At 40.2% G+C, this 27654-nt stretch overlaps 1 protein-coding gene across 2 annotated transcripts; it reads left to right on the top strand.

Annotated features, from left to right (window-relative positions):
* Window positions 1-483: 483 nt before the first annotated feature.
* On the top strand, window positions 484-26567 carry LOC121918548 (carnosine N-methyltransferase 2-like). Of its 2 annotated transcripts, none has more exons than XM_042444582.1 (10): window positions 484-570; window positions 943-1149; window positions 8375-8512; window positions 8628-8686; window positions 12086-12224; window positions 15838-15890; window positions 18778-18885; window positions 19167-19294; window positions 21645-21738; window positions 25340-26567. In XM_042444582.1, the coding sequence occupies exons 2-10, from the start codon at window positions 1124-1126 to the stop codon at window positions 25693-25695; spliced, it is 1101 nt and encodes a 366-aa protein (XP_042300516.1). In that variant the 5' UTR covers window positions 484-570; window positions 943-1123; the 3' UTR covers window positions 25696-26567. The 2 variants fall into 2 exon arrangements, with proteins under 2 accessions (XP_042300516.1, XP_042300512.1); XM_042444578.1 differs by having other exon boundaries at window positions 8372-8512.
* Window positions 26568-27654: the final 1087 nt, after the last annotated feature.

Genomic DNA, 27654 nt, shown 5'->3' with positions numbered 1-27654 from the left:
AAGTAAGAGAAGTAAAGATGGAATATGGCAGGAGACTACACTATTGTGCATGCTGGACAGAAAGTGTATAGAGAGTTTTTTCTTGGTTTTTCAAAATATTGCAATCCATGGCTGTTCAGTGAAGCAGAATGACAGGACAGACAAAAGGAAATGCTTCTCCATGCTGCAGTCATGTTGATAAGGGATTCTGGAAACTGTAGTCCAAACAGTAATGTTTTTTTTTTAAGTTCTAGCTTTCTTACATGGCACACACCATGATGGCATCCATGGTGCACAGTACCCAAACGGTGCTGGCGGAAAGGGGCAAGCTATTATAGGTTCGGGGTTAACGGGACTCAGGTTTTTCAAGTAAGTTGTAGGTGTCATGAAAGGGCAGAAAATTGTTAGCTATTAATATGTTATTCCTGCATTTTTACTGTTAGGGAGAGAAGGAAGCCCTTGAGATCTTCTTTATATGAATCAAAATATCTTGGCTCTTTTAAGGTTCTGTACGCTGATTTGAGTATGCAGGAGTGGAGATACCATTTACTGCAACACCCCAGTCAGCAAAATGTCTTGGATTGACCCTAAGTAAGTTTATGATTAATGTTCAGCATACTATAATATTGCTCTGTCTATATTTTATGGTTGCAGTGTGCTAGGTGCAATATATAACAGAGAAGCAATTTGTCCCTTGCCCTCTTTAAACGCCACCCATTTCCCATATATTTCTGATGCCAAGTTTCCTAGATACTCCATACAGGGAAATAGAAGTATGACTGCATATTTAATCTATGGTCTTCAATATCATATATCTTGAGGTGTGATAACAGGTGTGAGAAAGGACACTTGGAGACAGTACATGTCATAGAAAGTTCCTCACAGTGTGCCAGGAGACTGGCATACAGTGACCATAACAGATTGAAATATCAACTTAGAGTCAAATCTGTCTCTAACCTTTAGCACTGCTGAGCCAACACATGCCAGTTTAGAATGAATCGGGGATGCATAGAAAAGTACCAATAGATACCAAAGACAAGCTGTGCCTCTATCCTGTACTTCATTGCCTGGAGTCTTGCTGGAGTATATAAAGAAGAGGAAGAACAAAAAGGGCCAGAGAAATTGGAGAAGGACCACAGAAAACATGGAGTCCAAAGCAAAGGTGAAAAGGTAAGAGAGATGGCAAGAATAAGTGATATTTGAATCAGAACATTAGTATCTTGGATACTATTATAGACTACAGTATTTGTATACCCTACTAATTTTATATTGGTGAAGGGATAGGAAAATCAAGATGTTTTTGTTGGTATTTAGTGTCACTCTACTTATCTAACGATGGTAGTGGTGATTTCAAGTGATGGTGCCTGATCACAGGTTTACCATGTAAATCATGAAAAGTGTTTTCCCCTCCTTCTTACAACACAGCTTTGAACTAATCCATCAATATGTTCATTTAACAGATGTATACTAATATTCAATATCAGCTAATAAGGCTGCATCTGCACTGTAAAAATGATCTAGTTTGACACCACAGCATTCTTTGGAAGGAACTTTTGAGAGTAACTAGAAAGAGTCACACATAGGTCCAATCAACACTGCAGAAATAATCTGGTTTGACACCACTTTTACTGCCCTGGCTCAGTTCTAGAGAATTATGGGAACTATAGTTATGTGAGATATTTAGCTTTCTCTGTCAGAGAGCTCTGGTGGCACAGCAAACTACCAATTGCTGGATTCTATAGCATTAACCCATGGCACTTAAAGTGGTGCCAAACTGGATTATTTCTGCAGCTGTAGTTACATATGTTGCATATGTGTAACAATGTAACATCTTCTGGTCCAGTTCCCCCAAACACTTGAACAGCCAGAAGCCAGATCAAGTGAAGGAGTTGACTTAGCTTCTGATAATGGAGCAAAGAGGATGATCTTTCCACCCTCCTCCCACCAATGAGCAAGAGCATGATAAAGATTTGCAGCAGGGGTCTTGCTTGTGATTGTGGCAGCCTCATTCTCTGGTGGGAGGGGAATAAAAAGGTAATGCCAGACCTCAATTTGAATCTGAATGGACCTCCTTCACCCAATCTGGGTTCTGCTCTTAAGGTGGACTGGGGCGGCATTATGTAGACTTATAGTAGTCATACAGAAAAAAGGACAATTATGAGACTTTAGGTTACCAATCCATAACTGCAATATTGCATGCCAGCTCTAACTTTTAAAACTGTGATAGAACTACTCAGTGAGCTTGGAGGAATTTTACGGTTTATCCTCAGTATTTCTGTATAGGGCCACTCTGTTTCAACTTATGTGCTGCTATAGAATTCGTTCTTTGGTGCACGTATCGCGTCCGCGGAGTCGTGTCCAGCAAAGCTGTTCAGGGTGGTGAGGGAGCTAACTCAGCTCCCTCCTGCTCTGAACCCTATCCTTGAACCATCTAAGGCCTGCTGCGACCAATTTAACAATTTCTTTGTGGATAAAACCTCTCGGATAAGGGAAGGTCTTGATGCTAGTATTGGTGCAGAACCCGGAGTAGAGGCATCCAGAGCTTCCGTGGACTCGGTCTGTAAGTACCGAGGATGTGGACAAGATCCTTAGAAGTGTTAGGAAGACAACTTGCTCCCTCGATCCCTGTCCCTCATGGCTACCGGCTCAGGGGGGACCGGTGGTAACTTCCATGTTACACCATATAATTAATACATCATTGAAGGATGGGCAATTTCCATTTAGCTTGAAATTGGCCATTGTAAAACTATTGCTAAAAAAGCCCTCCCTCGACCCCCTGTTGCATAATAATTATCGGCCAGTATCGCTATTGCCATTTTTGGGGAAGGTGATCAAGAGGGCGGTTGCAATCCAGCTTCAATCGATCTTGGATGAAACGGATTATCTAGACCCATTTCAAACCGGCTTTCGGGCAGGCTATGGGGTTGAGACTGCCCTGGTCGCCCTGGTCGATGATCTCCGTCTGGACATGGACAGGGGTAGCGTGTCCCTGTTAGTGCTCTTAGACATCTCAGCGGCTTTCGATACCATAGACCATGGTATCCTTCTGGAGCGCCTGGCAGAGTTGGGAATCGGGGGCACTGCGCTCCAGTGGTTCCAATCCTACCTTTCTGGGAGGTTCCAGATGGTGCAGCTGGGGGACGTGTGCTCCGATAAGAGGGCCCTTACATCTGGGGTCCCTCAAGGAGCCATTCTGTCCCCCATGCTCTTTAACATTTACATGAAACCGCTGGGAGAGATCATTCGGAGGCATGGGGCGCGGGGTTATCAGTACGCTGATGACACCCAAATAGTCTTCTCTATGTCTCCAACTGATTCAGTGACCAAGGATGGCATCTCTCCTCTTGTTGTCTGTCTGGAGTCGGTAATGGGCTGGATGAGGGAAAACAGACTCAGCCTGAATCCAGAGAAAATGGAAGTGCTCATGATAGGTTCTCCTGGCCCAGGGATGGCAGTATTTCCACCTGTCCTGAATGGGATCACGCTTCCCGTGAAGGACTCTGTACGCAGTCTGGCGGTGCTTCTTGATTCGTCGCTCCACCTTACCTCACAGGTGGTCAGGAGCACCTGTTATCAGCTTCGGCTGATACGCCAGCTGCGTCCCTACCTGAGCCGGGGGGGACCTAGAAACAGTAGTAAATGCTCTGGTAACCTCTCGTTTGGATTTTTGCAATGCGCTCTACATGGGGCAAACCTTGTACCATACCCGGAAGCTGCAACTGGTGCAGAATATGGCGGCAAGACTGGTCACTAATACACCTAGGACCAGTCACATAACACCGGTCTTAAAAGACCTTCATTGGCTGCCTATTCGCTTCCGGGCACAATACAAGGTGTTGGTTATTACCTATAAAGCCCTAAATGGCTTGGGCCCAGGGTACTTGGAGGACCGCCTCTCTCCATATAATCCGCCCCGCACACTCAGATCAGCCGGGAAGCAAATGTTAAGAGTTCCGGAGGCTAGATTGTCTATCACCACCAGGAGGGCCTTTTCTATCTCGGCCCCCAAGCTCTGGAACTCGCTCCCCGGCAGCTCCGCTCGCCACCTCCTTAGTCCAGTTAAAGGACCTGAAAACCCAACAACCTTTTTTGAGCAGGCATCCCCTACTCCCTGACTCCCAAATGCCTCTCACCCCCCGTCTGACAGCACTGTTGAGCTGCATTAGATATTTGTTGATGTTTACTTGGTTTTAAGATATAGATGGTTTGTATATTGTAAGTTTTACAATGTTTGATTAAAAACTGCTTTGATCATGGAAAAGTGGTAAGAAAATAAAATTTTATCATTTCCTTATTATAGTGGGGAATCTTTTCAAGGCTTGTCGGTGTATGGTAACCATTTGTATTCAAAAAAACGACACTCAGGGGCTGAACAGACTGCCTCTTTCAGCGCCGGATCGGGGCTGCAACAACTAAACTTTGAATAAATGTACTGTTCCATCTGAGATCCAGTAGTATGGTAGTTGGAGCATTGGATTAGGACTCTGGGAGACTATGGCTCAGCCATGGAAACCCATTGGGTGATTTTGAGCAAGTTGCACTGTCTCAGCCTAAGAGGAGATCAGTAGGGAAGCTCTTCTCAATAACCCCAGGATATTGTAGCCATAAGTTAGTGTAGAATCAAAGTCACATGACAACAAATATTACTTCAGACCTGAACATAAGTAAATGTTACCTGATGATGTAGGAGAAGACTATACCATATAGACTTTCCAATAACTTGGGCAGAGCTTCAATATTCTGAATAGCATCTAATCCATTCCTTGATAAGAATGTAAATTTGCTTATTTGAGCCATCCCAGAATGAAGAATAAAGAATTTTAAAAGTTTCCATTTTGCTGGGCAAGATCATAAGAAGTTTTGTGCATTTTCCAATGATTTCCCACATTTTGGAACTTTTTCTGGAATGTTTGTTTGTGCAAAAATATTGCCCCCAGCAAAAACAATGTTCTATGAAAAAATTACCTTTTTTTAAAGAAAAAAGTGGCCCCCAAGCAATAGGTTTTACATAAATGACTCCTTTGGCAAAAAGGCCTGAAATGGAAAAACAGTGTTATACTGGCCATATTTTCAACTGGGGTTTTTCAGTCTACTGAAGCTCCCCCTTTCACTGAGAATGAAAAAAAATTGCAAGTATTTCGTACAACCCTACTCCCTAATCAGAAGCTGCAGACTAAGATTTAAATTGATGAGGGATGATTGTGAATGGCAAATATCAAGCATAATAGAAAGCTTAATGTAGCCTCCCTCACTCTAGCAGTGGTGTCACTAGGGCTGGCATCACCCAGAACAGCAACTCATGGTGTCACCCCTATTGACCTCCTCCTATCCCACACCGTACACAACCCTTAATGTTTTTTGTACTAATTTTACCCATAAATTGTGATTTCCATATATGACTGAATGTAATGGCAAGAGTTGTGACACAAACAACTAGCAAAATTAAAAGTATATCTTTAAATTACAGTATCATATGCACAACCTAAATGTATTTACATGTACATAGTTTCATGTGGTTAAAGTGAAAATTTGGTAGGTTATGCTTTTAAAGGAAAATTTAAATTTAAATAAATAAAACATTTAATATTTTTTTAAAATATAGTTTTTTAAAAATATATTTTAATTTAAAATTCAATTTAAAATTTATTTATTTCTTTTTAAAAACTAGGGCCTCTCTTTTCTCCTCCCACTCACACCAATGTTTTAAAGGAACAGAGGTGAACACTCCAACACATTTCTGCCAAAAGACAGTTGTGTCACTTCTCCTTAGGTCAGTTGGGTCACTTCTCCTTAGGCTGTCATCTAGTGTGGTCTGAACTGGTGCACTCCCTAATGATGTCCCTGAATTCTGGGGCACTAGAGTCCCTGCCAATGTACAGTGAAGGCTGGATCTAAGGCGTTGTGAATCCAGAGCCTCACAGTCCACTCCCCACCCACTATGGCCACCTAGCAACAGCAACAGTCCTGGTATCAGTATGCAGGCCAGTATGAGCATACTGAGGCCACCACAGCTGTTGCTGCTCATCACAACATCCTTCTGTATTTTTGAACTACCAAAACAAACTCAAGTTGGTAGATAGTCACCAAATAAATAACCTTTTATTTCCTTTTTATTCTCTCACAGCCCCCAATGCTCTTAATGTTATGCCCACACTATGATGGATTATGTTCTGTAATGTTTCACAAGCTGCTGAGACTGGGAAATCCCCCAACAACTAAAATGATGGTGGCGTGGAAGTAGCGGAGGCAGGTAGCTACCATGCCAGTAGTGTGGTGGATCTGCTTTGGATTTTAATCTGATCATTAAATGAGCTATCCAAAGTGATGAATTCTATCTCTCAAATAGGTACGGTACTTTTGAAAGCCTCTTCCAAATTCAGATGAAAAACCAGAATCACTGGCATCCATTGTATTTGTTGTTGTTGTGTGCCTTCAAGTCATTTCCAAGTCTGACGTATGGAAACTCTAGGGTGAAGTTGTCATGGGGTTTTCTTGGCAAGATTTGTTGAGAGGAGGTTTGCCATTGCCTTGGCCTGAGGTTGAGAGCACTTGACTTGCCAAGGTCACCCAGTGGGTTTCATGGCCAAGTGGGGAATTGAACCCTAGTTTCCAAAGAAGTAGTCCAAGACTAAAACCAGTACACTATGCTGGTATAGCTATAGTCCTGTCCTAGCTATTTGTTGTTCTTTCAAGTCATTTCTGACTTATGGCAATGCTAAGGCAAACCTACCACAGGGTTTTCTTGAAAAATTTCTTCAGAGGGGGTTTGCCACTGCCATCCTCTGAGGCTGAGACAGTGTGACTTGCTCAAGGTCACCCAGTGGGTTTTCATAGCTGATCCTGATTTGAACCCTGGTCTCTAGAGTCCTAGACCAGTGTTCAAACCGGTACACCACACTAGCTCTATCACATCTTAGCTATAGGAATAGCTAATCTCGAAAAATCACTATGGACCAGAAAAATGAATGTCACCTTCTGCATTTTCATTCCCTAACTTTCTTATCCTTTGTAACATGTTTTCCTCAGAAATAAATTCTAATTGCTTCTGGAGGCTCTTGTTAGGTGTACGCTTGGATGATCTGTGTGTGCCTGTGTATGCACATGCATATTGATGCCTCATTTAATGCATCTATGATTTCTGGGTCAAATTAATTCAGTAGAAAGAATATGTTGAATAGTTGGCCCACAAACACAAGAATTTGCAAATCAAACTTGTCATCTTCTCAGTTCGGTGGATGAAGACTGAGTTCTCCCACTTCTGAAAGTTTTCATGCAACCTAAGGTAAGACCATGGGTGAGGAGAATAGGTAGGATGGATAGCACCAAACCCTCTCTCACAAGAATAAGGATAAGTACAAACAACACTTTGCAATTACTCCTTTTCTAAGTACAGGATGGTAAACAAAAGAAAATCCATCTCACTATTCCACTGGGATTTTCAATTTTATTTTGGCTCAACTAGCCCAGCAACTAAGCCCCCTCCCTGCTGGCCTTTCACCAGCAAGCAGAAACATTTTTTATTCTAGCAAGCTTTTAAAAATCATGCAAGCCTGGTTTTATTGAGGGAGCTGTTTGGTTGATTTAAATCATGTTTTTAACTTTTGTATGTTTTAAATTTTAACCTTCTTGTGTTCTTAATTAGGTTATTTTAATTGTTTTAAACATGTTGTTTTAATGTATTTTATATTGTGAGCTGCCTTGTGTCCCTTTTTGGGAAAAAGATGGGATAGAAAACAAACAAACAAACAAACAAATAAATAAATAGTTTTAATAAACAGAATGCATCAGGAAAAAGCTGGGAAACATATAGCATTCCAGAAGTTGTTGGAACACAGATCCCATCCTCCCTCACTTGGTATTGCTGGCTGGGACCAATGAGAGCTGCAATCCAAGGGAGGGAGACATAGGAGATTATCGCACATACTTAATTCCCATAGTTTTCCTGACAGGATACACACATGTTTAACTTCAAAGATGTGTCCTACTGCATTCTCCCAAATGCAGTCTGTATGAAGCCTGTATGCAACCTGGGCTTATCCCAGGGATTTTACTGTCCTTGAAAAGCTGTTAAAAAACCCCAAGTTGTGTATGGGTGGCATACAGAAGAATGCAGTAAGACCCGTCTTTGAAGTTATATGTATGTGTATCCTATTGTGAAAATAGCACATGTGATAATCTCCACATTTCCTTTTTATATCTTAGGCTAGCTGGTGCATCCTGTTCATAGAAGGAAAAATGGAAAAAAAAACACCTTTTTTCTCATTGAATTTAGAACTGTTCAATTGCTACCCTAGTCTTTCCTCAAGTATGGGGTTCACCAGTAAAAAGAAAAATGCAGATAAGGCATTATTTAACCATAATCTGGTTAAAGCAATATTTTATCATATCACAGCAGGATCTTCAAACCAAAGCAGAGCAAAGTTGCAGATGGCTGCCTCAGGGTTGGTGTATTTTCCAAAGAATTTTGCCCAATGAATGGTTCCAGGCTGCCTCTGGTTAGAGCCATCAATGAAGATGATGAGCATGGTTGCAGGTAGGACAGCCCCGCTATCTATCTTATGGATGAGTCATTGCAAGATTATTACACTGGCATGAGAAAAAGGCATGGGTTTGTTCAAATTGCTGAAAAAAGTATGTTTTTGCTGCAGGAAAGTGAAAGATGCAAGTTTTGAGCAAGAGATATTGCTGACTCCTTCAGACAATTCAGGTATTATTATTGTTGTTGTTGTTATTGTTGTTACATAATGGATCATTAAGTCCTATTGTGCAGTTAAGGTGGCCATTACTACATCGGAATTCACATAACTGTAACCAGCTGGGATCCTATACTGCTTCAGTTGCCAAGTCAAGAGCAAGACATATTTCAGTTGCTCAGGCTTTTCCATTCCATCTAGCTATGCTCTTCTCATCCCCACTGATATGGCTGCCTGCTCTTGTTGGTTGGTTTCATTGCAGATGTACTTATTATTTATTCCCTCCCTCCTACACCCTGTTCTCATTCCATGGCAGCTGCACAGGTCCATTCATTTTCTCAGTTATAATACAGAGGACAGAGCCTAGGGCAGCTGGGACTAACACTTCATGATTTACCCACCATCATGACCAGAGGGCACTCCCTAACGGATGCTCTGAGAGGATATTGTGATGGAGAAGACCTTACTCTCCTCACTGTGGGCTCCATCATGAATATAAGAGGGAAACAGAAGGCTTTTTTCTTGGTGACATCAGCAGAGTAGTTCCACAGTTGGAACTGTCACTGTTTTGAGTGAACACTATCAGTTTGTGAATGAGTTATGAAAGCAGCACGTAGTGTAAGAACTCCATCTTGGAGTCAGGGCCAAGACTCCTATTCATCATGCTCTGTGCTGAGATTGTGACTTGCAATAGCCAGTTAGATCCAGCACACTTGTGGCACGAGAGGCAAGAATAGTAGAAACCAACATCATCATGACCATCCTTGGCCCACAGCTAGAATCCATGCTTCCCAAGTCTTTATCCACAAAGGTGACACCTACTTTTACTAGGGACCTACATTTCCATGTCAGCCCATTAATGGAGGCCTTATGCCTGGAGGGAATAATCAGAAACAGCAAGGAAGTGTTAAGCTCTAAGTCTTTAAGACCTCCTCCTCATGTAAGAAGGGGCAGAGCTTGGGAGACTGATATGGGCCTGGAAAGACAAAGGTCCACTTGTAAACTGGTGCAAACTGTTCACTTGGAGTTTTTCTTGGTACTGAAATTACTTGACTGCCTTGCTTCTATCATGTCCTGTGGGCTCATTTTCAAGATCAGGAAAGTTTGGTACATTTTGTATTCTTGCAGATCCCCCTTTTTCTTTAAAAGCTTCACAACATAAAGAAGACTAAGGGGGCAGCTTTCTTCACCATAGTACCTCCTTGTACTGTAAACCTGCACCTGTCTACATTATATCCATCAATACTTTTTCAGTGCACATATGTCATATGACAACAGAATGTGGCAAATATGCTTGGCAACAGTTAATAACCTTTGTTGCTATAGCTCTTGCTTTGGATTGCATGGCACTGGGTGGAAGAACCAGCCTTTGTTCTGTGGTTATCCAATAATTACCTACGTGCCTGCAGAGAAGTATGGTTTGAGAGATGTACTTGGGTAGCATATGCAAAAGACACATGCATGAGAGAGTGTGACAGATTCACTCACTGGGGCTTGTACAGCATTGATAGTGTGTGATAATTTGTCACAGTGTTAACTAGGATTCTACTTTCCAAATACATGGGACAGCTAAGGTCCAAAGGATTTTGCCTCATGAATGGCTCATAGATGAAAAGAGAAGTTGGCAGTTATATGGACCTCTGCAGTAGATTTGCATTCATTAACACTGCCTAGTTTGACTAGTTTAACTTTATTTTAGCCATGAAGGCTATGTCGGACACTTCTCTGTTCCTTATGAACTGTATCACCATCTCCCAGATACAGATTCTGGGAGCTGTAGTCCCAGCATTTAATTTTCCAAGGTCTGTGCCAGCATAACACACCCAGTAATTTAAATTACTACTGGCACAAGTATGCAATTCCATCAATGTAACTCTCTGATGTTGATATAAATTATAGTTATGCCAGGGCAGGGCAGGGGAATTAGAAGCAATTCTACCCTCATCCAGCATAGTTAATTTAAGAATGGAATTGCCCTTCCAAGAAAATCATTCCAATTGTGTAAGTTGCTAAGTAAAGCTATATGGTCTTCATAAGGCCAGCTATATATATATACATTTACTGTCTGTTGTAAAGACAGTAAGAAAGAAAAAAGTCTTGATCTAGTAGAGACAGCCTGTAAGGTCCCTGGGCATTGCAAAGTTGGGTAGGGAGACAGGTGGCAGTTTGCCAAAGGACCTGATGTAGCAATTGATGCATTCTCTCCCACCTAACTATGAAGTTTACTCCATGTACCCCAGTGGAAGCAACAAGCTGATATGGACTTTCCTTTGTGTATTACAATCTTCTGGCATGAGTAAAATGAATGTGGAACATGTCTACTGGCTTAGTGCTCTGAATCAGGATTTTGGCTAGTGTGTTTTAGAACTGGCATATGGAAAAAAGAGCTCTGAATGTTACTTAAAGAAAGAATTAATATAATGATATAATGAAGCCCCACATAACTACCCAGTAGCTCCAGGTCACAGGCCATCATAACAGTGCGTCTCATTGCTCAGTTATCAATATCTTCACCACATAATTCCATTAATTCTCATAAACAACTTTCCCAGTTCTGATGGAAAGATGTATTTTAATTAGTGTTTTCTTCATGTTTTCCTTCAAATACAAACAGATGTGCATGGTCAGAACTTTAATATGGGTTGTTGTTGGTGGTGGATGAACAAAAAATTGTATAATTACAGCTATTTCCTCTGTAATTATATTGATGATCAATCTCAGTTTAATAGGCTAAAATATTCATTAGTCTTTTCTCTATGCGTGCATACACAAACTCCTTGGATGTATCCACACTGCAGAACTAAATCAGTTTGACACCACTTTACCTGTCATGACTCTATCCTACAGAATCCTGGCAGACCAGGCAGAACACCTCACTAAATTACAAATCTCAGGATTCCATAGGATGGAGCCAGGGCAGTTACAATGGCATCAAACTGCTTTAATTCTGCAGTGTGGATACACCCTCCAATTCTCCTTTCACTGCATGTTTTAATTAGCAAGGATGTCTCCAATTAGCATAGTTTCCAGTTTTGTCTGAATCAGGGACGTATGATTTAGAACAAGCCAAGTTCTTAAACTAATCTCAAAGTGTGACATAATGGCTTATCCAGGATGTTTATCACACTATGCTCTTAAAGAGCTACTATTCCAGTGTGACTCCTCTAGCAGCCTCCTGTTGCATGCTGGGATTGGCAGTTTTAAGGAGCTGAACTTCTCTGCCTGAGAATTCTAAATACCCCTCCTTAAAACTGCCAATCCCAGCATGCAACAGGAGGCAGTTAGAGGAGTCACACTGGAATAGTACCTCTTTAAGAGCTCGTCTGATAAACACCCAGGTGTGGCACCAGACGTGGAGACAGTGAACTCATACTGATATGTATCAAATGCTTATTTGTCCTTATTTCCCAAAGAGCCCTGTGCATCCCAGCCTATGAGAAGTCTTACAGTAGAGGAATATGCAAAGGCCTTTAAGTCATTCTTAGAACATTCCACTGAGCACCAATGCATGGAGCAATTCAATGAGGAACAACTGCCAAGTATAGTGGACGGGTAAGGCAGAATTTCCATTTTGCATATACATTTCTATACAGCTTAACAGTGAATCAACACTCTCTAAGCAGTATACAATCTCTAAGCCAATTGCCCCCAACAAGCTGGGTACTCATTTTACTGACCTACTAAAGGGTGGAAGGCTGAGTTAACCTTGGAACCCTGGGATCGAATTCACAATGTTGTGGCTGCAGCACCAGCATTTAACCATTGCACTACCAGGGCTCCTTGATTTCATAACTGAAACATTACCTATTTTGGGATGGCCAAACAATTGTGGCTTTCTGTCCTCACAACCTCCTTAACTTTTAAAAAAGTTTAACATCTATCCTATTTTTTCTCTGAGCCTTCCCCCACTCGCCACCCCTCATATGGAGCTGGGTGTTATCAGTATGCTGATGACACCCAGATCTATTTCTCCGTGTCTCGTTCATCGGCCTCGAATTCTAATGGCATCTCCTCTCTCAATGAATGTCTCCAAGCAGTAATGGGCTGGATGAGGAAAAACAGATTGAAACTGAATCCAGACAAGACGGAGGTGCTCACGGTCGCGGCCCCGAAACCAAGAATTGGGTTGCAACCTCCAGTCCTGGATGGGGTCACACTCTCCTCTAGTGACTGTGTTCGCAGTCTGGGGGTGCTCCTTGACTCATCGCTCCTGATGACAAATCAGGTAAATGTGACAGTCAAGAGCGCCTGTTATCAGCTTTGGCTGATACACCAACTGCGCCCTTTTCTGGAAGTAAGGGATCTTGAGACTGTTGTACACGCGCTGGTAACCTCACATCTAGATTTCTGTAATGCGCTCTACATGGGACAACCCTTGTGCTTGATTCGGAAACTGCAATTAGTGCAGAACATGGTGGCCAGAGTAGTGTCAGGAGCATCGAGGAGGGACCATGTTACTCTGGTATTAAAGTCCCTCCACTGGCTGCCTATTAGTTTCCGGACCAAGTACAAGGTGTTGGTTATCACCTTTAAAGCCCTAAATGGCTTGGGTCCAAACTATCTCAGGGACCGCCTCCTCCCATATAATCCTCCCCGCACACTCTGGTCCTCTGGGAGGAATTTGCTGCAGCCTCAAAGATCTAGGCTTTCGGCTACCTCCCAGAGGGCTTTTTCTGTTGTCGCCCCCAGATTATGGAATGACCTGCCGGACGAGATCCATCAATTGACATCTTTAGACAGCTTTAAAAAGGCTGCCAAGACAGATCTCTTCTGGCAGGCCTTTCCGGGATAGATAACCTTGGCCTCAAGAATCCCTCTTCTCATGAGAGTCCCCAAGGTCCTCCCTGGAAATGCTACCGTAGTTTATTGTTTTATTTGTTTTGTTTTGTTTTGTTCTGTTTTTGTCTTGTAATAATGTGTATGTGTTAATGCTGTTTAATTTGTTGGTTTTAATTATAATTGATTTAATAATTTTTAAGGTGGGGGAATTTTGATGTACAATGTATTGTATTTTATTGCTGTTAGCCACCCCGATTGACCTCAAAGGGGCGGGATATAAATATATTATTATTATTATTATTATTATTATTATTAAATTTAAGGGAAGAAAAGTATTGTATCATATTTCTACCCCACCACTTTTGAAAAGTTCTAGTATTACCCAAGAACATGTAATGATTACTAGCTGTCCTTCATATGTTTATTTAAGAGTTCAGTGGGACCGACTGATTGCAAATAGATGCTTTGTGAAAGTCTCTAATGGAACTCTCTAGTTCAGTAGCAGAGTATATTATTTACAGGCAAAGTGGTGCCAGGATCAATTTATGGTATTTCTAGGTAAAGCCTGGAAAGATTCTTGTCTTAGAAACATGGGATTGATTTGGTATCAGGCTGCTTTCTTAATTTTGCTTTCAAAAGCAGCACTTGCAAACAAACAAACAAGAGCTATTTCTGTGCCTCCATCCAAAAGACATATTTTCAAGCACACATTCCATATCATAATTAAGCAGCTGTTTAAATCTGTCTCATAAATATCATGGAGGGTTAGAATGGTTCATCATACATGGCTGAGGAACACACTTGGTTTCTTTTAGAGATGTGTGCACAGTTTGGTTCATCTAACATTGTGAACTTAGGGCCCGAATAGACAGGCCAAATTAATAATTTTGGAGGTATGCTGTTTAAATGACACACACTTCTTAAGAGTCCAGTACTGTGCCAAAGCTGCACTTTAGTCCTTAGGACTGGAGCGTGGCTTCTGGCCTCTTAAGATGCATGCAGCATTTAAACAGTGACCTGAAGCAGCTTTATTTTGGCCTGTCTGTTCAGGCCCTTAGTTTGCATTTTGTCAATATAAGCATGAACTAGGATTCAATTTGCTGTCAGGATTCATACATATATATACATTTGTGATTTCATAAAAACTAGTACAAATTTATATCTGTATCTATAAATTTCACAAAAATTTGACATTTGGGGGGAAATGTGCACAAACGTGTTTCCCCATTAGAAAAAGTTATCTATTTCAATAATAATAATAAAAATAATAATGAAAACTGTGTAAAATGCATTTTTTAAAAAGTAGCTGGAAACATGCATGCATTTTTGTGAGTTTTTTTAAATGCATCACTGCATAACTGCAATAGACGGGATTTAACATTTGAAATATGAGAACCTGAACATTGCAGAAGTGCTCGCCCCTAGCATCTTGATAGATCACTAGTGTTGGATTATTTTTCTGTTTTTTTGGTCTTATCATTGACAGTGATTGAAGATATTTTTAGAGTCCCAAACCTTGTGAAAAACATACTTGCCTATTGGAATTTTCTTTCTTATTTTAAGGCAGTTTAACTTTACTTAAATATGTTAAAGCTCTGTAGTAAATGGGGAATGCTCCTTAATTCAGAGTAAGAAGACAAACTATAGTCCCTGAGAGGCTTTTTTTCATTAAATAGATTTGATCTCATGCCTATGATATTTAATATCATTAATATTCTGGGCTTAGTCCATAACTCCATTTGGTGTGAGCATATAGCAGAATAAACTGATTGAAGAGAAATGAACTCAAACTACATCTTCTAGAAAACCCCTCATTTATCTTTCTGCATTTTGAAATTTAGAGGGATTTAGAGGAATGTGGTGGCTTAGTGGTTGAGATGCCAATTCTGATTATCGGAAAATTGGAAGGTTGGCAGTTTGAGGTCCAAGTGCTGCATGATGGGGTGAGCACCTGTCACTAGTCCCAGCTTATGCCAGCCTAGCAGTTCAAAAGCGTGCAAATTCAATTAGGTAAATAGATACCACTTCAGTGTGAAGGTAACAGCATTTGGTGCAGTCATGCTGGCCACATGACCCCTGGAGTAGTCCTTGGACAATGCGGGCTCTTTGGCTTAGTAATAGAGATGAGCACTGCCCCCTACAGTTGGTTACGACTAGACATTCATGTCAACGGACTACCTTTACTTTTACCCATTTTGAAATACCTTTAACCACTTGCTATGGGAAAGACTCATGTTGTAGCTTTCAGAAGTCTGTAACATTTTTGTTTTGGTGGAACACCCTGATCTGGTCCCAGAGTTTGAGGATAGTTCAGCAATGCATGACTGAAATAGTGTATTATTGAGCAAATATCTTCTTTGTAAATAATAGATGATTATTATTTCAGCCTTGGAAATGGAAAATCAACTATTAATGTTCTAGGTGTGGGAAGTGGCACAGGTAAGGAACAAAAAGTTTGAAGCACAAATATTCTATAGTTGGTGTGTGTCTTTCCTTTGAAGGAAAGACTCATGGGGGCAAATGCTGACCCTTTGAAAATTAAGGCCTTTGGACTTTGTCTGTCTTCCTTCATCACTGCTGTGTAACTCTGGAACAGTTATAACTGATACTTTACTGTATCACTTGGATTCTGTCCCAAGCCTATTATGCTGCTTTTACTACAACTGTCTACTCTAGTTTTATTTTCAGGGTAAGACATTCATTGGTCTAAATATACACATACTATAAAATCTTTTTAATTGTGCATACTCTTTGCCTAACTGCAACATATGTTGCAATGGGACTGAAGGGGAAGCTTCATCAATAGTCAGTGAATCTGACATAGTCACTGTTATTGCTGGCCCATGTTGTATAAACAGAGTTTCAGGCACATTGTATGTTGGACACAATCATGACCAAATTCCCCCCAAAACCATTAACTGTGTCTAATGAATGACCATTTTCGTATATGGCTCATGAACAGGTATAAGCAAAACAGTCAAGTCTTCTACATGCCTGAAGAAGTAAGTCTCACTGAGTCCAATGGTACTTATTCCTTGGTAAGCTGGTATAGAAATGATGTTAGTACCCTCTGGTACCTGAATGTATCATTGTTACTTTGATTTGTCTTGGGACTGGTTATACAGTGCAGCCAGGACTTGCAGGACTGAGGAAAGGGATTGTTTCATTAGTAAAGATGAATACTTCCTCCAGCTGCCCCTTCCCCCCATTCTTCAGACCTCCACGTTCCTTTCAGCTTTACTGCATTTCTCAAAGAAGACCTCCCCACCAGCCATATATTGTTGTCCATTATTCCTTCATCTGGAATGGACAATTATGACAGTTTTGCTTTAGACAATTGTTCCTAGTGGAGCTGAAAGCTGCTAGAACTAGGTTAATGATATGGATCAGCAAAGCTGCTTGCAGTTTTGTACTCTTCTTTTCTTGCTTGTGTGGCTATGGGGATGTTCAGTAATTTACAGCTTACCACAACACCAAAGCCTAGAACTCAAATGTGAACATCACTAAACGAATGTACAATGGGCTCCTGTTATCCATCAGGGTTTGGTTCCAGGACCCTTCGTGGTTACCAAAATCCATGAATGTTCAAGTCCTATTATATACAATGGCATAATAAAATAATGTCCCTTGTATAAAATGTCAAATTCAAGGTTTGCTTCCAGAAATCCCCCCTCCCCCATATTGTCAAGTCATGGATGGTTGAATCCTTGGATAGAGAGGGCCAGCTATATTCTCTTTCTATATCAGTCACAAGGCAGTGAACGACAGTTTAAACAGCTCAATGTAGAAGCTAAGGGTGCAAATCCTTGACTATTTTATCCTCACATGCAATGACAAATAATTTATGTAGTATTTTCACTGCTGAGAGAGAAAATTAATATATCTGTTAAGGTTTGATTGCATTTGCTGGGAATATAATTCTTCACTAATTTGCTTCCCAAAGGAAGCAAAGAATAATTTTAGCAATGTTTTTCTTTGGAAAAAAAACCTTCAAAAATGTATAGTTTTGGATGGCTATTTGCCATTCAGGACTTACTCTGTGAAAAATTTGAATATGGCTGTTTTGCACAGAAACCAGAATTTTCTCTGAAGAAAATGCTGTTTCTTGTGCAAAACTTTGTCTAGAATAAGTCCTAAACTTCAAAGAGTCTGTGTGGAAGAATCTTTCAAAACACTATAGAGTGTGTTGATACCAGATGAAAACTGCACAAAACTCTGATGTGAAGTTGAATGCTATCACGGCCGGCATCCATAGTTTTTTGTGGGTTTTTTGGCATATGAGGCCTTGTTGTAGAAGAGTTTATGCCTGATAAACTCTTCTAGAACACAGCCTCATAGCCTGAAAAACCCACAAAAAACTATGGACAAAATTCTCTTGTTTCTCAACTGCCAGGAAACCATTTTTTTTTAACCTGGGAAAGAATAATGGTAAATAATGTGACTATTATTCCCATTGCTAGTAGAGAAATGCCCATTTTAAACTACATTTAGTTGTACAGAAAGAAAAGGTACCCTCTGTGATTTTCCCCATGATGTTTCACTCACTTTGTATTGCGCTATACTGTACTGATATTAACAAAGCTGAACTATATGAGATGCTACATGGTTATCTGATTGCTTACTTCTGCAAGAAAAAGGCAGGATTACAGCTTGTCCATTTGAACATAGAGTCTGTTACAGGATACATACAACCAATTCATCCAATTGGCTTCTCACAGAGGCATACGCTGCCTGTACGTACTCTTCCACTAATGGCTGGTGGTATGTATATCATTTGGGGAAGCATTTTAGAGATATTCCCAGAAGCTGTAATATTGATGTTTTTTAGCATAAGAAGTTGGTCTCAGACTGAAATTTATGAAAGTTACTTTTAGGAAAAATGAATATAATGATCTGCTGAAGCCATGCATAAGTTAACAGTAGTAGGGTGATGCTCTTGGTTCCAGCTCCCTAGTTATCAAGGACTTCAGCATATTATATCAATTTTTCTTTTAAAAAACAAGCAAAACATTTTGATCTCCATACCAGACACATAGAACCCAAAGCATTTTACATGGAAAATGCTCCCATTGAGTTCAATGGAGGTCCAGGTGACTGTGGCTGGGATTAAAGGCTTTGTCATTTTAAATGTGATATGGTGAGTTGTTTTGAGCATTGCCCACTCAGTCATGGAAACCCACCATGATAGGCCCCCCTTAAGGTTGCCATACGTCAGAAACACATCAACATGAATACATCAACAACAATAGCAAAGTTTATAAATAAACAAAAACAAGATCATTGGTTTATGTTTCCCTTTTAAAATTATGTTGTGGTTGTTTCACAGGTGAACAGGACTTGAAAATGATTAGGATCATTCAGGCTAAGCACCCAGGAGCCTTGATCAAAAATGAGATCATAGAGCCCAACCCACAACACATTTTAGCATACAAAGGTACAACATTGCATTGCTTCTACACCAAGGTACCTACCCACGTTTGTGAGAAATTCTGTATTATTATTAAGTTTTAATGAGTATTTAAAATCCTGATTGTTTTTCAGAATGCATATTTTGCTTTTCTTTTTGTATTTTCTTATTTGCTTCTAACAAACACTCCACTGTACTCTGTAATTTTTGTGATAACATTTGGCTAAATGTAATGCAATATTGTTTACTTATACTTACCCCAAATATTTACCTATAGGAAATTTGTTCTATTGTTCTTTCATAAACAGATGCAGTTAGGAATTCTGACCTTAAGAATGTCTCATTTACTTGGCACCAACTGACATCTATGGAATACGAAAAGCAGGTAACAGAGCAAAGCCCGAAAAAGAAATATGACTTCATACATCTCATCCAGGTAAATTAAGGACTGGTCATGACACTTTTGGCTTGGGGGAAAATACAGTGGACCCTTGTTATACGCGGGGATTTGGTTCCAAGATCCCCCGTGGATAAAATCTGTGGATGCTCCAGTCCCATTAAATGGTGTCCCTTATAAAAAATGGAAGATCAAGGTTTGATATTTGAAATGTATACTTTTTTTGAACAATCTCAAACTGTGGATGCTTGAATCCATGTATGAAAAAATCCGTGTATAAGAAGGGCCGACTGTAGTACATACAGTATTGTCCAACTGGATGCAGTACTCTAGCCATTGCACTAAGATTTTTCGAAATGGAAAAATTTGGTAAGTCGTAAGTGCTAATTATCCTCCAAAAGCTGTTGATGCATTTACCAGTATGAGAACACACTTTAATAATTGTACCCATCCTAACTCTTATGTTCCCTTTGGCATGACAGACCACACTAAATACATTCATCAAAGCCCTGGAAAATCCCTGCCTCCTCCCATCATGTCTTTAACTGATAAGGATTTAACTGATCAGGATGCACTGAAAAGAAACTGGAAAAAAAAATGATATTTTTTTTTTTGGTCCCCTGAATAGATTTGGGCAGCCATATATGTCCAAGACGTGAGTAGAATTTCACTGTTCCTTCTGAGTTGTACAGATAATTTTTTTTAAAAAAAAAGTTTGATTTGTATTGCTTTCAGGCAAAGACCCTAGATGAAATATTTGTAAGTTTCAGCAGCACCATTACTCATGAAGCTTTTTAAGTGCCCCAAAGTATCTTGCATTCACATCCATTTTATTTGGCCAATGCACTATAAAATCTAAATTTAGTGCAACAGTGAGGAAGCATATGTCAAAGTAGCAATGCTCCATAGCTGATTCAAACAACTGTTTTTGTGTGTATTTGGGATCAGTGGCACCCCCCATGTCTGGTATCACCTGGTGTAGGTGGGGCTGTGGGGGGGGGGGGTAGCAGCAGCAGCCAAATGGGCACACTTGCCCCTTCTCCTTCACTGCAGTGGTGGCTCCCTCCTCAGGAAGAGGCTGTCGCTGTGATGAAACCAGGAGGAGCCCACTTGCCCCTTCTCAACCCACAGTGGGCAGAGGTCCTAACCAAGTGTCACCGATCTTCTGAGGTGTCATCCAGTGCAGGGTGCACCCCCACTACTGTTCGGAATCGAAAAGGATGTTCTGTATTTCTCACTATTGACACTATAGAGACAGCATTTCAAATATAGTGGCTCTCTGTATCCATGGAGCCTTTATCCATGGATTCAAACATGAATGGCTAGAAAATATATATATATTTAAAAACCCTAAAAGTAAACCTTTATTTAGCCATTTTATATAAGGGACACTGTTTTACTATGTCCTTGTATTTAATGGGATTTGAGCATCCATGGATTTTGGTATCCATGGGGGTTCTGGAACCAAAACCCATTGGATGCCAAGGGCCCACTGTATGCTGATAGTGATGGGCAAATCACTTTCTCACTTTCTCTGAATTTCTTATATTTATTTTTTAGCCCTTCCTTTCAGTTGAGTCTCTAAATTTCATAGTAAAGGACCTGGAAAGAATTAGATCTATTACTGCTCTCACTGAACCTTTTGTCTTAGAGTTACTTTCTGTATTTCTACATAGGCTCTTTAACACTACAGAATTTTTATCTACAGAATTCAAACAAAAAGTTAAGTTTTTTAAAAGGGAGGAGTAGCCATGATTCTTTCTATAGTCTTCCTGATATTTTCTTGATACTTTGGTATCCGTGTTCTCTTCAAATTTGGTTGCATCTGTTCCAACAAAAATCTAGGTATTCCCATAAACAGCATGAACTGTGCAGACTTGAAAGATCTTCTGATCTCCAGTGAAAATGAGGCCTAAATTGATAGGACTTAGCTATGTATTAACAAACCAGTCAACAACTGTTTTGATGGGTGTACTTATCTGATGGATCTAGTTAGAGGAGACTAATAGGATTCAGGTCTATGAATTGCATCCAGTGTTATTATTCCACACGTGGAAGACTTTGTGATCCAGTGGAGGCTGCTGTGACTGGAAAAGAGGGGGAAGATGTAGTTTGATGAAACTCTTCTCTTTTGCTGAAGCTGCCACATTAATCCACAGGATTCCCCAACTCTCTAGGGTAGATATGAATGCTGTAGAGGATACTGAGAACATAAAAATATTCCTTTCCCCCCTTTTCCTAATTTGTGAAGCAGGAAATACAAGTGAGCTCTGGTATGGCCTCTGCAGTCAGTGATGGGGCACAGGCTGTTTATATATATATAGGTTCTCAGAGAAGTTCATTGTGAAATATTAACAATACATTTTCTTTGTGGCAATGTGTCTTTTAGATGCTGTACCGTGTGGAGAATATTGCAAGCACTATCAAGTTTTTTCACAGCTGCCTAAATAGTTATGCTAAACTTCTGATTATAATTTTGTCAGGTGAGATACCCTGCCTTCCCTACATAGACACACAAGTACATATTCTATATTCTGCAAAGTAGAAAAAATAACACCTAAAGTCATCCTTTAAAGTGATATCCAGGTATTTTCAACTGAGGAACAGTTATATTGGAGGAACAGAAAGCTCTGGCATCTAGGCTATTGGAGGCCCCCAATCTCCTTTTTGTGCTCCCAACCACTTCCAACTCTACCCATCTCACACCACATACACCCCCTAAAACCTGGGGTGAAAGATGACCTCAAAAATGAACACCAAGAGGCTCAAATGCATTTCAAACAGTCAAGTGGAACACCCTCACCAGGTGCAAAATTCGACTGAAGCACTGGTTGCTACTGGAAATCACTTCTGGTTCTGATTGACTTTTTGAGAATCTATAGCTTGAAAATTAGGCAGTTTGGCATGTTATGGGACAACAAGTACCCTCCACTCCTGTTTTCCACCCCTGGATTATATGGTATGGATCTGATCTTTTCCTTGAATCTGATATAGCAGAAAGGGTTTTGCGACATATAACACATTGGAGAATACTTCTGATACTTTGTCATCTGTGATCATTGTGTTCTTTCTACTCATTCTATATTCACACAGTAATCCATCCATCCATCCATCCATCCATCCATCCATCCATCCATCCATCCCAATATCCTACCCCAGTATAAAGTTATTCAGAATGATTTAACAACACAGAAATGTAAGATCAGACCACATATTTTTCTGTTCCACCATCCAGTATCGCAAAGCAGCCAAGCATGTGTCCATGTGAAATCTTCAGGGATATCTCTTAAGGATAATTGCTCTTTCCCACTGCTTTCTGTCTCTTGGTATTGAGAAGCATATGATCTCTGAACCTGAAGATAGGACACTGACATCATGATTACCCATTTATAGTTTGTTCTTGCTCTTGTTCTTGTGTGTCTTCAAGTTGTTTCTCACTTATGACAACCCTACCATGGGATTTTCTTGACAAGATTTGTTCAGAGGGGATTTACCCTCCTGCCTCTAAGGCTGAGATAGTGTGACTTGCCCAAGGTCACACAGTGGGTTGTCATGGCCAAGTAAGGATTAGAACCCTAGTGTACAGAGTCACAGTCGAATGCTCAAATCACTACATGATGCTGGCTCTATTCATAGTTATATCCTCTATTAATTCATTTAATTCCCTATAAGGCATCCTGAAAATGTGGTTATGTGTACTGTGTGAAGAAGTCTTCCCTTTTTGCCTGGCCTGATTTTATACCATTCAGGTTCATGGATGACCCTAAAGTCTGGCATTATAACAAAGTAGAAAATATGTTACCCTAATTAACTTAACTCTATCCACTTCCTATGCTTCATGTAATTGTATACATCATTGTCATGTTACCTCTATTATTTATCTTACAAGCTAAAAAGACCAAGATGTCACAGTCTTTCCCCACAAGGAAGTTTTTTTTTTCAGACCCCTATTCAGCTTGGCTGCTGTTTCCTGCACTTTTCCATCTCTAGAATATTCTTTTTCAAGCACAGTAGCCAGACATCACCCTGGAAGCCAAGATGGTCAAATTAAGATTGTCATACTTTGGCTATATCATGAGAAGGCATGACTCATTAGAAAAGACAATATTGCTAGAAAAGGTGGAGGGCAGTAGAAAGAGAGGAAGACTTGCTGTCAGATGGACAGATTCAATCAGAGAGGTCACATGTCTGAAATTACAGGACCTAAGCAGAGCAGTAGAGGACAGGGGGTCTTGGAGATGTCTCATCCACAGGGTCACCATGAGTCAGGGAAGACTTGAGGACAGTTAACAACAACAAAAGCCAGAACTCTATATTATATGTGATCACACCATAAATGTGTACCTCTAGTCGTTTAATGGGAGAGAAGGTCAAAAGTATCCAACACCCTTCAATGAAAAAAGCTACAGAAATATGACTACAAAGATAACATTTGTAGTTCTTCAGATGAAGAAGAAGGGTGAAGCTGGCCCTAGGGAGGACTCTCCACTGCTTCAAAGCAGAACAGCCAGAACCTTCCTCCAAGTTGTCATTCTATATGTCTGCCATAAAGATGGCACAGATGATAAGGCCTGCTGACTAGACCACAACAAATAAGTGGAAATATTTGGAAAATGCTCCTTAAAATATGAGGTTCCCAGTTACTTGGGCTAAGCCTGGAAGAAGAGGTTGTCAAGTAATACAATGAACTGAACATGATAGTACCTTGCTGCAACAGTAAGAAGGCACACAGGATTCTACACTGGCTGCAGCTTCTATGTAGAATCATTGCAGTAATTAAACCTAGAAGCTGTAGAAGACTGTTACCAGAGTGGCATGATTTGACAAGCCTTTTCAGTTAAGCCTTCTAGCATTATGCTTATGTCCTGCTGATCATCCAATCAATCATTTGATGATATATCTTGACATACCAGGAAGCAGCTAATGCAGTTTGCATTCCTTATCAAGTGATATCTCTGGATATGGTTCCAGCATAGGATGTGATTGTTCTAGTAACCACCTGAGGTTTAGTTTCCACATCACAACGCATGGACAAACTTCACAAGGAAGAAGCACTGGGCCTTTGAACCTACACTAAGAGAATATACTTGTGACTTGTCACCTTACCAACTAAAGTGGAAAGCTGCTGTACCTGTTCACAAGTAAATTATTACTCTTAGTCCTTCACTTCAGCTGAGCTGCTCCTTTAGGCATGATTTACTTAATTTGATTTAACAAATGAAGAACAACTTTGGAATTTAGTTTTGGGGGGACAAACACATATTATGCTTATGTGTTTTGGTTTTTAGGATGTAAATATTCAACTATTTCATCTTTGCAAGTAAAGACAAATAATTACTGCAGTTTTCTCCCCATCACGGGAAGAAAATATTTCTGTGCAGTTCTTGCCTACTATTTGCACGTCCTGATGTGTCAGGAAATTACTTTGCATAGACATTCATGTGTGTTTTATGGTGTGTAAATCATGGTTTTTATGCAACCTGCACCCCAGATTTCTCCACAGAAATCTCTATGAGGTAACTATTCAGGTTTTTGTTCAAGATTGCTATTTTGGGGGGGTGACATACAACAAACTTGCACAAAAGCAACAATTTTCCAAATAGAAAATTATTGTTTTATGCAACACCTCCAAGCAGTCTTGTATTTATTTTGAAAACAATATTTTAAGATAGTCATGTTTTTGTTTTGTTTTTTAAACTACGAAACACAATTTTCATGTAAACATGTACTTCTGTGCTAGATAATTTCCTGAAATGTCCATATGCTAAACAAAAACTGTAAAATTCCTGCCAATGTGTTCTTCTTTCCCACTGGATTTTTCCAGTGTCTGACCCCACCTCACTCCTTTTTTGCCCAGGAAGTGGATAGCGCTAACTATTCTTACCATCCATTTTCTTTTCACACTGTTCAGTCACCCTATAATAGCCCTGGAACAAGCCTTACAATTCAGTCCTAGCCAGTAAATGTGGAATTATGCAAATCACATGATGTCAGTGAAGTAAATTTGTCCTCAACATTTCCTTTCTGAAACTGAATTAACTACACAATGCATTAATGAAACTAAAAATTCCATGTATTGTATAGGTAACAGTGGATGGGCCGCCATGTGGAAGAAATACAGACACTGTCTTCCCCCAACTGACTGTGGCCATTACATCACTGCAGATGATGTCAAAGTTATCTTGGAGGGAATGGGACTGGAATACCAGATTTATGAGTTCCCTTCAGATTGGGACATCACTGAATGCTTTACTGATGGAGATACCATTGGAGGTCATACACTGGACTTCCTGACAGGGACTAAAGACTTTATGAACACAGCGCCCCATGGCCTCAAGCAGAGTCTTCGGCAAGCTTTGGGCCAGCCAGAGTGCAGCAGCAAGAAGGATGGAAGGATTGTTTTCAGAAATGATTTGAGCATGATTGTGGTGAATTCGTAATACTGGTTGTTGTGCTTCCCTTCTGATGGGCCAGCAGATCCACTGAATCAGTTATCTGTTGTGAAGGTAAATTGTTTGATGCTGGAAAAGAGCATGAGATGGCCAAAGGGGAAGGCAAAAAAGAGCTGAACATGAAGCCTCATAGACATAAAGAAATTAAAATAAACATAGTAGTAATTCCTTGCAGATTTATTTTTAAAATGACACATACCTAGTATTCACAGTGTGAAATTAAACGACTTTACACTGACTGCATCTCAGTCATAGGAAAGAGTCAGAACATACAGCCTAGTAATGTATTTTGAGGATGTCTATAAAGTGAGGAATCATCAATATGTTCAAATTATAAGAATGCATATGTGAGGAAGCAGAAGCAAACATTAAATTATGTCAACATAGAAGAAAATAGTACAAGGACTAATTTTTAATTTGATGTATAATGTTTAGAAAGTAGGAAAACCTGCATTGGATGTATGGGCATCTTTACATTATATGTTCTCAGGTCAATTAATACAATTAGTTCTATATTATATATTATATTTGGATAAGAAGGGTTTCTTTTGATTGCCACGTACAGATGCTGAAGACAATCAGGCCTTAAAGCGAAATGGAATTTGTACCATTTCCCTGTTCAGGCCCACAGCAAGGATGGGTGAAGGTACACCAGGCAGCTTCTATGCAGCTGTCTGAGGAATTAGACTGAGAAATTCTAGAGTTTCATTTCCTCTTAGTATGAGGCATCTTCCTTTGTTATTGTTATTGAATACTACTGATATGTAGATTGCTTAATCCCCCTCCCCCAAATGCAGTGGATTTGGAAGAGAAGATGGATGGTGCAAACACTGTGCCAGTTGGGAAGAAGAAAAATTACTCAGCAGGAAATGGTAAAGCTCCACGCAAATCAGGCCCCAATGCAACATAGCAAGCCTGACACTTTAATTTTTGTATTTTCATACTGTGTTTCATTTTCTTTTTTTAAAAAAGAAATAAATTGTTTCACAGCAAGAGATAATGCTTTCTTCTGTCACCATGTTACAGGCTTTAGTTTTCAATTACAAAGAAGGGTGCTGGAATTCAGAAAATATAACTCTTAGAATAAAAGTAAAGCATAAAGGTCAAGGAAGGAAGGATTGGTTCACTAAGTCCCACATGCCAAGCTGTAGAGGTGGCTGCTGGCTGTGGTATCATTGGACAGTGAATTCACTATAGGTTTTATTCTGAAAGTTAAAGGAGCTATCTAAAGGGCCAAACATACTTTGAGGATAGTTCAGCACCTTGGATAGTAATGACGTCACAACCATCAGCTACCCTTACCAAGCCATTATAATCCTGCACAATGCCATGCCTGATATTAGCATACAGTGGAAAGCAAGAACTATAAACCTTATATAATCTTTAACTGGTATTTTCTTTCACCGGTCTGGAGGTAGTGGCCTGGACAAGGTGACTGCCAAGATAATCTCAAGTCACTCTCCTTCCCCCTGTGCTTTGCCGCTGCCACCATTTTACTCCCTTCTTTTGCCTCCACGTGACTGAGATGTCTTGGCTAGGTATGCAAAAACTGAGTAGACTACCTCTTTTCAAACCACCAGATGAGATTCCTACTCCCTTCTTCCCAATCTCATGTTTCATGAACTATTGAATTCTACTGTCATCACATCTAGGGCTGTTCTGGTTGCATGTCTTGGCCCCATCCTTGACAAATTGCCTTTGCCTCCCTCCATTGATCTCCAGCTCAGAGCCCAGTCCCAGAAGAGGTGGCAGCTTATGGCACTGTTTCAAGAGAGTTTCTCTCTGTGTATGTGTGCATGCCATTTTAATGCAGTTTGGGCTTTTCTGGGCTTGGTGTTTTCCCTTCCCTTCTTTGGCAGACCAAGATGGTTTCCTAACAGTGGCACTCAGAGAAAAAATACATATCTGGCATTAATGAAAGGTAGCACTCCAAGGAATCAAAGCAAT

Source organism: Sceloporus undulatus, chromosome 1 (genome assembly GCF_019175285.1).
Source record: "Sceloporus undulatus isolate JIND9_A2432 ecotype Alabama chromosome 1, SceUnd_v1.1, whole genome shotgun sequence".
Taxonomy (NCBI): Eukaryota; Metazoa; Chordata; class Lepidosauria; order Squamata; family Phrynosomatidae; genus Sceloporus; species Sceloporus undulatus.
The sequence above is the reverse complement of the archived record's forward strand: the minus strand, read 5'-3'. Positions and strand labels throughout refer to the sequence as shown.

Excerpts from the sequence above, each read along its gene's own strand:
- LOC121918548 (XM_042444578.1), top strand. The coding sequence starts at position 1,124 with ATGGAGTCCAAAGCAAAGGTGAAAAG. Across the intron at positions 8,687-12,085 it reads GACTCCTTCAGACAATTCAG|AGCCCTGTGCATCCCAGCCT; the intron begins GTATTATTATTG and ends TATTTCCCAAAG. Across the intron at positions 15,891-18,777 it reads AGGTGTGGGAAGTGGCACAG|GTGAACAGGACTTGAAAATG; the intron begins GTAAGGAACAAA and ends GTTGTTTCACAG.